The 14,281-nt window shown below is 40.5% G+C and overlaps 1 protein-coding gene across 1 annotated transcript; it reads left to right on the top strand.

Moving 5' to 3' along the window:
• Positions 1-1,871: 1,871 nt before the first annotated feature.
• LOC144294199 (uncharacterized) lies at positions 1,872-8,716 on the top strand. Its single transcript, XM_077865997.1, has 2 exons — positions 1,872-2,323; positions 8,398-8,716. The coding sequence occupies exons 1-2, from the start codon at positions 1,995-1,997 to the stop codon at positions 8,654-8,656; spliced, it is 588 nt and encodes a 195-aa protein (XP_077722123.1). The 5' UTR covers positions 1,872-1,994; the 3' UTR covers positions 8,657-8,716.
• The last annotated feature ends 5,565 nt before the right edge of the window (positions 8,717-14,281 follow it).

Below are 14,281 nucleotides of genomic sequence, written 5' to 3'. Positions count from 1 at the left end.
AGCTTCCTGCTGCTCCATCCACAAGGGTCAGTCCCAGGTGCTCACCCTAATGACAGCCTGCAAGCTAACCCTGGCCTCGGCTGTGCTTCCAGTGAGTCTTCCACTGAGCTGCCACAGAGCTGCCAGTAGAGTACAGCTCTCTGACTTCTGTATCAAGGCCCATTTCTGCTGGTGATTTTCATTCCAAGTGCTGTTGGGAGGTTAAGGAGATCAGCCCTACCTGGCAGGGCCTTAGCCAGGCAAAGGTCGCCCAAGATGGACAAACTTCTTCATCAACCTCATGCCCCCCTCTAGGGCATGTCTCTGTTTTCTGGCCTTCAGGAGCCGCAGAACTTTCCTGGTCCAAGGTTCCTCCCATTAGGGGAGAAATCTCTGGACAAACTGCTTGTTCCAGAAGCTGCCTAGGTGTTGCAGCTCCTGGTGATACTGGGCCAGAGAGTTTATGGTGCCGAGCCAAGGGAATCAGTTCTGGGACAGAATGGCAGACACCAGGCACAGGTCCTGGGAGGTGGAGAAGGCACACTGGACTGGGATTCCCATCTCCTGATCACACATATGTCCTAGCCTTTCCTTCTCCATTCCTTTCCTCACTGTCATATTTAAGTCACAAACTCGCCCAAGGATAAACGACTACCATGTGTTAGGCAATACACAAGGCATTGTGTATTGGAATGGAAGGAGTAAGACCAGCAAGATCTGCTGGTCTCATGGCCTTGGGGAGACATCTATCCATCCATCCACCCATCCATCCGCTCAGTGATTACTTAAAAAACACATGCTGGGTACCATTACTTTAGATAGATAAGGTGGATAGATGATGATGATAGCTGGATCGATCGATCATCGCTACTGAGTTTTCTCTTTTTTTCCCACTGCACCCCACTGAGGGTCTATGCCCTCAGGACCTCTTCCCAAGGCCCAGTGAATGGTAGTGACCATCACTGCTATAAATGTGGAGACAGGAGAGATGATTGTGAGGTGGGTTTTATAGCAGAAGCCTTATAGGTGTAGCAGCCCCTTAGCCTGACCTCGAAAGATTCATGAGCTTGGGGTTGGCCCACAATGTAGTACCCAGACCGTCTGTCCTGCCTAACTGTGGGACTAGAAGCAGATAACAATATGTTAAGGGTCGGAGGAGAAACTTGCCTAATCAGGGTTCCCTTAGAAAAAGAGCCTCTTCTCTCCACAGGCCAGCTAGTGGAGGACTCATTCATTTGCCTCCTTGCTTGCTTGACTACTGTGTGAAGGGCTTCCTGGGTACAAAGCACCTTTGGCCAAGCACGACTGGCTCTCTGAGCCCAGCTCCCAAGCTGGTACTCTGCTTTCAAGACTCAGATTCCCTGAAGAGTCAGTGCATGCAGGTGCTTCTGAAAGTCCCCAGAAGGGGTCTCAGTCGGGGCTCATACGCAGCTGCCCTGCAGTCTGCAATAACCCTCCCAACCTGCCACGCACTGCTGCGCACCACAGGGTCTGCTGGCCTCCCTTGCCTCCTGATGCCCACCATCCCTGCCTCCACTCCTGGCTCCCATTTCTGGATCAGGTTAGGGCCCGTAAGAAACCCCCAGGTATTTGAACAGAGAGAATTTAATTCTTAACATTTAAGAATGTTTTGTGATTTAATGGAAATCTTTATTTTCTCCCAATAATAACTTTTATTGAGTCATAATTGACATACAACACTGTATTGAAGTGTTCGCTGAAGTTGAGAAGGTAAAGAGGACTCTAAGGTACCACAGCAGCCACCTCCCCTTGGGCTGGGGGCACTGAGGAAAGATATTGGAATTACTGAAATGATTAGAAGCTTGGAAAGGGGGACCTGTCAGTGCTGGGACCCACAAATCTAGGTGTGAGGTGGAGGAGGCAGCCGGCTGGCACTGGTGTCTCAGCTCAGAGGATACCCCGGGGCTGAGGCAGGGCTGCCAGATGGCTTGTGCAGTGTCTCTGGCCAGAGAGCGGACAATGCAGCCAATTCTGCAGAATGGACACTGGAAAAAATGCAATGCGGATTGAGTGGCTGCTTTGGGAAGGAGCTGCTGCCGCCCCGGAGAAGCTCTGCACGGTGCTCCCAGGAGCAGAAGGCAGAGGGAGAGGAGCCGCTTCCACCTCCAGCCGTTCGGCCTCTCGAGCGCCCCCTGGCGGCCAGCCTGTCAGGCACGCTGGCAAAGGAGGCCTGCGGGGCCCAGGTCACCGGGCGCGGCTTCATGCCTGCCGCCCAGGTGCAGGCTCACGACCGCACCACGCAGGATTCCCCAGGGGACAGCCCAGAGAGATCTGTGATGGTGGGAGGAATGGCTTCTCCTTTTCCTGTGCCAAGGGCTGCTGGGTGAGTCTTATCTTTCACTGCTTTGAGTAGGACTCAAATGCAGGCCAGGGAAGACAGGTTTGAGGGCAGATGCAAAGGAGACACAGCAGGGGGAATGCAGAATTCATACTTTGGCTCAGAGACAGGCCATGCAACAGGGATAAACGTAACAAAACGAGAAAGCCTGCTAGAGAGAAATCACCCTCTGAGGCAAATTAATTTCTGAAGGAACTTCTACCAGTTGGCAAAACCCTTTGGAATCCCAGGGATAAACACTGCTTGAGGCCAAGGTGGGCCCCTTGGAGCCACAAGGACACTGCAAGGCAGGCAGGCAAGGCCCGTGCTTCCCACTCGGAGCCAAAGACACTGAGGCTTAAAGGAATCAGCCAGTCAGACAAGGAGTGGGGTGAACTAAACTCCTGAACTCTCAACATAATAGTTACTTGATCAGCTGGTCCTGGCAAAGAGGGACGGGAAGCCCACAGGGTTTCAGGGCCCTTACAACTTTAGGCTGGCCACACCCCTGCAGAAAAATCAGACTCTGGCTAGGGCAGGCTCTCATTCTTCCAGCCCCAGGCGGGGAACCTGAGGGCTTGGACAGGCTGGGTCCCATAAGTGCAGCTAATTGCTCTGATTGCAACTCCAGGGCAGAGTGTTTCTGGAACTGCAGAACTCTGACGGAAGAGGAAATACCAGTGGAACATTTGTGATGAATAATTCAGCAAGCTGAAATGGGAAATGAGAAAGCTTTCTCTCCATTACAGTCGAGTCTGGAACAAAAGAAAAAGAAATAGGAAAACAGTAACAGCAGCAAAGCTTAGCATTCTGGTCTCCCTGCAGTAAAGCCTTTTCTCTGCATAACCATGCAGGTCTGTATGCCAGAGTTTGCTCTCCACAGTTCATAGAACTCCAGTTGAGATAGGAGAACAATTGGGCCACCTGGGATTGAGGGTAAATTTGATCTCATCACTGCCACCTTCCCTTTCAAGCACTATTCTACAAATATCAATTGGGCAACTCCCAAAAGCCTAGCACTGTGCTGAGTGTTAAAGATTCTGTGGTGAAGAAAATAGTTGTTCTTTAGGCAAGGAGTGTTGGGAGGGGAAGAGGGAGGTTTTCAGATATTAGATTAAAAGACACAGCAAGGACAGCCCTGGTGGCTCAGCAGTTTAGTGCCACCATCAGCCCAGGATATGATCCTGGAGACCTGGGATCAAGTCCCACGTTGGGCTCCCTGCATGGAGCCTGCTTCTCCCTCTGCCTGTGTCTCTGCCTCTCTCTGTGTGTGACTATCATAAATAAAAAAAAAAAAAAAAAAAAAAGAAACTGCCCAAGGATAATTGGGATCATGGAAAGACTAGATGTCTACTATGAAAAAACACAGGGAAAACTTGGCTTTTGTGCAGGTAAAATGGCAGGCAGAAGAGAAGGCAGGGAGCCCTACCTTGTCCCCTCTTCCTGCTTTCATGACACCCATCAATACTTCCCAACAGCTGAGTCTCTGCAGAAGTCAGAAAGCAAGGTAGTCCAGAAAATGCAGTCTACAGGAGTCAATCAGGCCCCACAGGCACAAAATGAGCTGGGTAAGAATAGGGAGCTCAATTTGAGATCAAATAGGCCAGGAAAAGCCAGAACTCAGTCTCTGATGGAAAAGAACAGATGAGGGGAAAGGAGAGAAAATGTGTGAGAAATATCAGTGAGGGTGACAAAACATGAGAGACTCCTAACTCTGGGAAATGAACTCTGGTGGAAAGGGAGGTGGGCGGGGGGTTGGGGTGACTGGGTGATGGGCACTGAGAGGGGCACTTGATGGGATGAGCACTGGGTGTTATGCTATATGTTGGCATATCGAACTCCAATAAAAAATATATAAAATAAATAAATAAATAAATACATACATACATACATACATACAAACAGACATATTGGGGGGGATTAAAAGGATAGTGTTATTAAACTGGATGATCATGGGAAGCCTTTTTGAGGCTTTATGTTAGGTTGAAACATAAAACATTAGAGGATGCTACCCTAAGCAACAAGAGGTGGTCAGGAAAGAAAGAACTTTCTAGGCATATGCAAAGGCACTGAGGCCAGCCTGTACATAGAATGAGGGGAAGAGTGTGGGGCCAATTGAAGGTAGAGATGTGATTGGGACAGATGATACTAAGATGTTGTTTGGGGTTTCAGAGAAGGAAAAATTCACAGCCAATTGCCTTCAATAGAAAAAAAGGTTTAAAAAAGGATTTTTTTTTTAAAAAACTCACATAGTATCTGTTTACTTTTAGACAAAGCAAAAACTAAAAATTTTCCAACTGTTGCAAGAATATGGGAACAGATTTCCTCTGTGAAGAAGCTAATGCTTCTTGTATCCATGGCAGTTCCTCCTGAACAGATAAAACTATGCCTTGATAGACTCTGTGAAGAAATATTTAATATAGTAGATTGACTTTTCCTGAATCTGTTTTTTCCAAATTCCCCTCGGTGATTATCTACAGAAATCCATAACAGTTCTTCACTCCACTTTGCCTCCGCCACCAACATGACTTGTTTCCATCTCCTTCTCTCACCCCCTATGGGACCTTATCAGACTTATTTAAATGCCTGTGAAAGTGTGACTTATTTTAAATGCATTCTGAACCACACTTCTATGCACAGTTAATCTTGTTTTGTGCTTCTTGTGAATACATTTTCAACTGTCTTAAATTTTAATGAAATAGAATTCTTAGAAATAGATTATTCCATAAACTGCAAACTTCCATGGTGCCTAGTACAATGTCAGGAAAGCATGAATGTATGCAATTTTTATGAGTAATAATTCAGTAAATTGATGTTTTGTTAATTTTTTATTCAAAAATTGTAACTGTGTGGAGCTAGAATTATGTTAATTGATACAGGTATTAAGAAGATATTAGGAAGCTCTATTTTTGGCCATAATGGAGTAACTGGGATAAGACTTATCTTCTCACTGTTAAGAACTACAAAACTGAACAAAATATACACAGCAACAGTTTTCAGACATTAGGCAACACTACTACTCTTTGATAAAAAGATCAAATAAGAGGAGTCTACTATAACCCTGGCTTTCTGTCTGAAGGTACTTTCTGCATGGAAGGGAGTCCAAGCAGAGCATTGCTCTTTCTGAGTTGAAGAGGCAGAGGTTGTCATTCAGAAAAAACAAAACAAAAAAAAAAAAAAACATGAAGGAGCTGCATTTTTGAGGCATAGTACTGGAGAAGGAAAAGCTGCTTAAGTAAATAGCTCCAGAAGAGTACACAGGGATCCCCTGAGTCTGTTGCTGATTAGTAAATCACATAAGCATAGATTGAAGATCCACGAAGCTAAGAAAAATCAGGCAGCTGTAAGCAAAACAATTCACAGATCTCACATAAGGCTGAGAGGAAATCAAATCTCATCAAATGGAATGGAGGCTTCTCAAACTCTCAGACCTTTGATGGAGACCTAGGTGAGTCACATCTTAGCAATGGTGGTTAAATTAGTCTTAGAATCAAACCTACTTAGGACCATTCTAAGAAAATTTAAAAGCTTGAAACAAACCTCAGAAGGATCAAACTTACTTGCCAGTAACTTAGCTGCCTGCCATAAAAAAAGTCCAACGCCCTTTAAAAGTACACAAAACCCATCACCCACCAATATAAAGTTCACAATGTATATCATCCTGTCAAAACTTACAAGATATACATATGAAGAAACAAGACATGATGACCCAAAGCCTGAAAAAAAAAAATCAGACAGTTGAAACAGGTATGAGGAATTAACAGACAGAGATGCTGGAATTAACAAACCAGATCTTTAAAATAACCATCATAAATATTTTCAAAGGTCAAAGGAAGACAGAAAGGCAATAAACATAGAAATAGAAGATATAAAAATTAATCATACAAAACTTGTAGATATCAAAAATAAAATATCTAAAATGAAAAATTCACCAGAAAGGATTAGTAGATTAGATACTGAAGAAAGATGTTATCTGATCCTAAAGACATAGGGATGGAAACCATCCAAGATGAAGCACAAAGGAAAAAAAGGCTTAAAAAAAATAGAACTGTGGCTTCTGGGACAATATCAAACAATCTAATGTATGTGTATGGGGGTCCCAGAAAGAGATGGGGCAAAAAGAAAAAATATTTGAAGAAACAACAAAAATTTTCTAAATTTGATTAATATTATAAATTGATAGATCCGCAAAGTTCAATAAATGCCAAGCAGGATAAATACAAAGAAAATCATGTCAAGATGCATTATATTCAAATTTCTGAAAACTCATGATTAAAAGAAAAAACTTAAAAGCAAGAAAAGAAAAAAATTTGCATTACATATAGAAGAACAAAGCTATGAATCTCATAAACTTCTGTTCAGAAGCCATGCAAACCAAAAAACAAAGTGACCTCTTTAAAGTGCTGAGAGGAAAAAAATCCATCAACCTAGAATTTTATGACCCTCCAATCTTTCAAAAATTAATGCAAAATAGACTTTTTCAGACAACAAAAACAAAGAAGATAATTTGTCACCAGCAAACTTGTGTTACAAAAATATGTTGAGTATAGCTTTTCAGGCAGAGATAAATTACATGAGATAAAAATTTGAATCTACCCAAAGGAAGAGAGAGTGCTAGAAACAGGAAATAGGCGGATAAATATAAAGGGTAGTTTCTTCTCATTTTTATCAACCATATAAAGGAAAATTGCTAATAATGTATTATGTGCTTTATAGCATAGGTGGAAGCAAGGTAGATGACAATAATATGAAGGATAGGTAGAGAAAGTAGAGGCATGCTGTGTTAAATTTCTTATATTTCTCGTGAGATAATATATAATATTTGAAGATACACTAGAATAGTCAAAGTTATATTCTATACACTTGAACAACCAAAAAAACCAAAACCAAATAGGGATAACTAATAAGCCAAAGTGAAGTATAATAGAACATAAAAAAAAAATAATCCAAAAGAAAGCTGAAAAAGAGAAAAAAATGGAATAAGCAACAGATGGGACAGATGAAATTCAACAGCAAGATGGTAGCTTAAATCCAACTATATAAATAATTACATTGAGTGTAAATTATCTAAGCACTCCGAATAAAAGGTAGAAATTATTTGACTGGAAATTAAAAAGCAAGGCTCAACTAGGTGTTTCAAAAAAAAAAAAACTCTTTAAAAATCCATACACAGGGATCCCTGGGTGGCGCAGCGGTTTAGCGCCTGCCTTTGGCCCAGGGCGCGATCCTGGAGACCCGGGATCGAATCCCACATCGGGCTCCCGGTGCATGGAGCCTGCTTCTCCCTCTGCCTGTGTCTCTGCCTCTCTCTCCCTGTGACTATCATAAATAAATGAAAATTAAAAAAAAAATTTTTTTTTAAATCCATACACAGATTAAAAGTTCTAGTATAGAAAATGTACTGGTCAGATATTCATAGTAAAGAAGCTAGTGTAGCTAAATTATTATCAAAGTGGTACTACTAATTACTATTAGGGATAAATAGGGAGGTTGCATAGTTACAACACGATTAAATCATCAACAAAATATGAGTCCTAAATGTCTATCCACCCAATAAATAGAGCTTCAAATATTTATTTACATCAAAACCCAAAAGGAGAAATAGACAAATCCACAGTTACCCACGGGTTACTTCAACACTCCTGTCTCAGCTGTCAGAGAACCCACAGGGCCAGAGAAGCCTGGAAGCAAGTTGCAAACTGACTTGGCTCAACTGACATTTGTAGGATACACCAACCAACACAGCAGAATACTCCTTTCAGGTGCAGATACAATATTTTCCAAGATAGATCATATTCTGGACCATAAAGCAAATCTCAATAAATATAAAAGGATTTAATTAACACGGATTATATTTTCTAATCAGTTTGAATAAACTAGAAATTAACAATAGCTATCTGGGAAATCTCCAAGTATGTGGGAATTAAACAACACAATTCAAAATTGCCCATTAGTTAAAGAAACCACAAGAAAAATTAGAAATAGAACATTTACTAGGATTTGAGATGGCAGTAGAATCAGTGAGCCCGAAGAGAGATCAACAATCACACAGGGAGAGGTTGTCTTTCTTCTCCATCTAGATATTGTCATAACAGAATGATGGTCAGAACGATGCAGCCATCTTGCCAGCAGCCAGATGATGGAGCCAACCCTCCAGGATGGCAGAACCAAGAACCAGAAAGAACCCAAGTCCTGAGTAACATAGCTGAACTGCTGAATCAACTAACCCTTGAACCCACCCTGTTTCTGGACCTCCAGCTCTGTAAGAGGCGGCGTTTCCTTAATGCTTCTAAGCCATTTGAACTAGATTTTCTATCTCTTGCAGCTGAAAGAATCTGATACATCCTTTGTGCCAATATGGTGGGGTTGAACATAATTAAAGGAATTAAGATTTTGTAACAGGAGGACATATTTTGTTTATAGAAAACTTCCTTACTATCTCTGTTTTCCTCTTTGATGGGGATGGGGTGGGGGAAGGCTGCTCAAATACCTCAAATGGCAGAATGTCAAAATTAGAAGGGTTCCTCTCTGTTTTTTTATCTTCCCAAGCCACACTGGATTTCTACCATCCTCCTACCACCCACTGTATTTCATCACTATATTCTGTTCTCTTGACAGAGCTTATTGCCATCCGAAATCACCTTTTTTTTTTTTTTTTTTTGAAATCACCTTTTAAATTGCCCTCTTGTTGGTTATTTAACTTTCTCTGTTGTAACATGAACTCCCTGAGAATCAGGAACTTGTCTGTTGTGGTGGAGATTTCTGGGTCATATATCTCTCTGTTGCCCTTATAAACAGAATCTTATAATGACAGGTATGGCAACACATCTAGCTTGCAAAGCCACATTTCTCAGCCTGCCTTGTTGATAGAAGCAGCCAATTAGATAATGGAAATAATTGTGTGGGCTTCTTGGAAAGCTCTTAGCAGAAAGGGGCTCCCTTTTCCTTCTTCCTGCCTGACATATGATATGATGGCTGGAGTTACATTAACTATTCTGGAACAATGAGATGACCTTGATGGTAAAATAGCATATGAATAACATACCAGAGAAATAGAAAAATCCCGTGTCCCTGGTGACTACAGAGCCACCATAACAGCTCTGATCTGGGAATCTCTGGACTTGCTTCTGTGACATAAATAAATCCCCAATCTTATTTAAGTTGCTATTCTTTGGGTTTTCTATTACATGAAGCCAATTCTAATCTTCATTGATAAACTTTATCCTCTTCATAGGTGTACCTCCAGAGCTTATGACAACTGGCCCGTCATAGCTACTTAATATTTGTTGAGCAAAAGAATGAGATCCACCTCCCAAGATAACGGGCACTGGATGCAGATAAAGGAAAAATATTCGCCCTTGTCATGTAGTTGGTAAGGGGCAGACATGGGATCACGTTCATTGCCTGTATTGCCCTCCCTCCTATGTCTCCCTGGATGTGGCAGAAGGAAACCACCCTCTGTGCCGCAGAGCACTTTAAGGTTCCAGTTTCCTCAAATTTCACAAAAGGAAGTCAAGAAACACGTTATTAATAACAAGTAAATTAATAACTGTGCCTGTATATTGTGAAATCATATAAGGTAAAAAAATGAAAAATAATTGTGTAATTAACACAAATCCAGTGGTGTGTGGTGCAGAGGGAAGTTAGAACTACGAATGTGTAATTATTCATATTTCGCATTGAGAAATAAGTAGACATCACCTCAAATGGATACCATAAAAATAATTTTTAGTTGTTATATACAACTTTAGGGTATTTTTTATAGTAGCGTTATAAAACTTTTTCAAAATAGATGAAATCTGAACATCCCAAATTATTAGAAGGAAAGAACACACACATTTGCATGCATACACACACACAAGCAAAACAAAGAGGATAGAAGCAATTTAGTGAATGATTAAAAATAGAGAGCATGACACAGAATGATATGTCCAAACTCCTTTGTCAAAAAAAATATTATGCACAGAGCATATGTTCATTTATAACAAGATACAATACTTTCAAAGAGATTGAAAAGCAAGACTTAAATATGTGCTGTATATAAGAAATAAAAACAATAGAAAATACCAATGGAACAAATAGTTGATTCTTTGAAAAAACTTCTGGCAAGACTGACAAAAAGAAAAGAACACACAAATCACCAACATGGGGAAAAGAACAAAACTTGTCACCACAGATTCTGCAGGCATGAAAAGGAAAATAAGGGAATATTATAAACTTCTGCTCACAAATTTGACAACTTAGGATAAGTGAATCAATTCCTTGGAAATCACACTCAACAAAGATAGGAGAGGTAATCTGCATAAAGCCACGAAAAATTTAAATCTGTAATTTGAAAGCTCCCAAGAAAGAAATCATCATGTCTAGATGGTGTCACTGGAGAATTTTGCCAAATATTTAAAGACAAAGTAACACCAATTCTATACAACATCCTTTAGAAAAATGAAGAGGATACAGGATATAAAAGGAAGAGAAAAGTCAAGGGTGATTCCAAGGTCTCTAAAGTAAAGCAAGAATGAAGCTACCATCAAACAATATGAGAAGACACGGGATGTATTAATAAGAGGAAACGGGTGATCAGTGTTGGTTTTGAACACTGTAACCTTGAGATGCTTATAAAGCCTGACAATGTAGACGTTAGGCAGCAGTAAGAGTTTAGGGAGACTCATGCCAGAAGATTCTGGCATGAGAACATGAGTGTATGTGATAACCCACAGGGGTGAATGAAGAATGTGCCTCGTGAGGGGTCCCTGGGTGGCTCAGTTGCTTAAGCAGCCAGCTCTTGATTGTGGCTCAGGTCGTGATCTCAGGGCCCTGGGATCTAGCAGGCATGGTGCTCTGCCCTCAGCAGCTCAGCAGGGAGTCTGCCTCAGGATTCTCTCTCTCTCTCTCTCCCTGCCCCTCCTCCGCTCACTCTCTCTCTCTAAAACAAATGAATAAATCTTTTTTAAAAAAAGGGGAGGGGGTGTGCCTTGTGACACCACAGCTAGAGGGTTAGATTTGCAAAAATTTTATGCAAGATGTGTACATTGGTGTTCATAGGTGAATTTGGCATATGATTTTATTTCTTTGTGTTGTCTTTGTCTAATTTCATGACAGGATTATGCTAGCCAGTTAAAATAAATGTTGTACTCTTTGGATTAGTTTTGTTTATAATCTTCAAACCTCCCAACCCCCAAAGATGCCAGATGCATTTTCTAAACCTTTAAAGACTCTTAGAAGACCAATTTTTTGTGGATGTTATTATTTTTTAGAGCAGCTTTAAGTTCACAGCCAAATGCAGAGGAAGGTACAGATATTTCCCATATACCTCTTGCCCCCACACCGCACAACCTTCCCATTATCAACATTCCCCCACTAGTGTAGTACGTTTGTTACAAGTGATGAATCTGCATTGACACATCATTCTCATGTCAAGTCCATAGTCTATCTTAGAGTTCACTGTTGGTGTCAAACATTCTATGAATTTGTATAAATGTGCAATCACATGTATCCATCAGTATAGCATCATACAGGATAGTTTCACTGCAGTAAAAATCCTCTGTGCCCTGTCTATTCATCTTTTCCCAGCCCCTGGAAACCATGGATCCTTTTACTATCCCCACAGTTTTCCAGAATGCCGTATAGTTGCAGTTGTATACTGTGTATTTTCAGCCTTTTTAGATTAGCGTCTTTCACTTAGTATATGCACTCAAGTTTCCTCCATGTGTTTTCATGGCTTAATAGCTTATTTCTTTTTAGCACCGAATAATATTCCATTGTCTAGATGCACCCCAGTTTTTTGTTGTTTTTTTAACACTTTTTAAAAATTCTATTTAAATTCCTTTTAATTAACATATAGTGTATTATTAGTTTCAGAGGCAGAGTTCAGTGATTCATCAGTTGCATATAACACCCAGCGCCCATTGCTTCAAGTGCCCTCCTTAATGCCCATCACAGAGTTTTCCCATCCCCTAACCTTCCTCCCCTCCAGCAACCCTCAGTTTGTTTCCTAGAGTTAGCTTCCTTTATGATTTGTCTCCTTCTCTGTTTTCCTCTTATTTATTTTCCTTCCCTTCTCCTATGTTCATCTGCTTTGTTTCTTAAATTCCACATATGAGTGAAATCATATGGTATTTGTCTTTCTCTGACTGACTTATTTCACTTAGCATAATACCCTCTGGTTCCATCCACATCATTTCAAATGGCAAGATTTCATTATTTTGATGGCTGAGTAATATTCCATTGTATATATACCACTTCTTTCTTATCTATTCATCTGTCGATGGACATCTGGGCTCTTTCCATAGTTTGGCTATTGTGGACATTAGATGCACCACAGTTTATCCACTCACCTCCTGAAGGACACCTTGGTCATGTCTAGGTTTGAGCAATTATGAATAATGCTGCTATAAACTATCCATGTGCAAGTTTCTGTGTGCACATAAACTTTCAATTCCTTCAGGTAAATGCCAAAAAGTGCAATTGCTAGATCATATGGTAAGAGTATATTTAGCTTTGTCAAAACAACATAACTGTCTTCCAACGTGGCTGTACTATTTTGCGTTCCCACCAGCAATGTAGGAGAGTGCCTATTTCTCCACATCCTCATCAGCATTTGGTGTTGTCAGTGTTTTGGATTTTAAATTTTCTAAAAGGTGTGTAGCCGTATCTCATCATTGTTTGACTATGCATTTCCCTGACAACATAGGATGTAAAGCATGTTTTCACATATTTATTTCCCATCTGTGTATCTTCTTTTGTGAGGTGTCAAGGTCTTTGACCTATTTTTTTAATCAAGCTATTTGTATTCTTATAGTTGAATTTTAAAAGTCCTTTGTATATTTTGGGGGACAGTCCCTTATCAGATGTGACTTTTGCAAATATTTTCCTCCAGTCTGTCACTTGTCTTCTCATTCTCTTGATAGCATCTTTCACAGAGCAGATGTTTTTAATTTTAATTAAGTCCAGCTTATCAGTTCTTTCTTTCATGAATTATGCCTTTTGTGTTATCTGAAAAGTCATCATCAAACCCAAGATCATCTGGGTTTTCTCCTATGTTATCTTCTAAAAATTTAAAGTTTTGAATTTACATTTAGAGCTATGATTCAGGGATCCCTGGGTGGCGCAGCGGTTTGGCGCCTGCCTTTGGCCCAGGGCGCGATCCTGGAGACCCGGGATCGAATCCCACATCGGGCTCCCGGTGCTTGGAGCCTGCTTCTCCCTCTGCCTGTGTCTCTGCCTCTCTCTCTCTCTCCGTGTGACTATCATGAATAAATAAATTTAAAAAAAAAGAAAAAAAATGTTTAGAGCTATGATTCATTTGAGTTAATTTTTGTGAATAGTGTAAGATCTGTCTAGATCCTTTTTTTGCATATGGATGTTTAGTTGTTCCAGCACTATTTGTTGAAAAGACTCTTTCCTCTCTTGTATTACCTTTTCTCAGAGATCAGTTGAATATATTTACAGGGGTCTATTTCTGGGATCCCTATTCAATTCCATTGATCTATCTGTTGTCAATACCACATTGTCTTGATAACTATAGCTTTAAAGTGAGTCTGAAAGTTGGGTAGTGTCAATCCTCCAACTTTGTACTTCTCTTTCACTGTTGTGATGGCTATTCTGGTTCTTTTGCCATTTCATGTAAACTTTTGATTCAGTTTGTCAACATCCATAAAGCTGTGACTCCCTGTATTTACTTATCTAATCTTGCTGACAAGGGTACCCTGTGTCCTCACCTCTCTTCAGGATCTAGAGGAGGTGTTGATTTTTCAGTTTGTCCGTATCTTACCTTTTGTCAGAATGGAGGGACAGCTTGCCAACTCCTTATATGTGTAATTGGAATTAATTATATACCAATTTCATTTTTTCATTGATCATTGATCTATGTAATATTTTAATTTCTTTTTTATTCTTTTTGTACTTTTTAATTGCTGATATTAGTTTACACAATAGTTTAGTCACAAAACTATCGGAATAAATACA

This window comes from Canis aureus, chromosome 22 (genome assembly GCF_053574225.1).
Source record: "Canis aureus isolate CA01 chromosome 22, VMU_Caureus_v.1.0, whole genome shotgun sequence".
Lineage (NCBI taxonomy): Eukaryota > Metazoa > Chordata > Mammalia > Carnivora > Canidae > Canis > Canis aureus.
The sequence above is the reverse complement of the archived record's forward strand: the minus strand, read 5'-3'. Positions and strand labels throughout refer to the sequence as shown.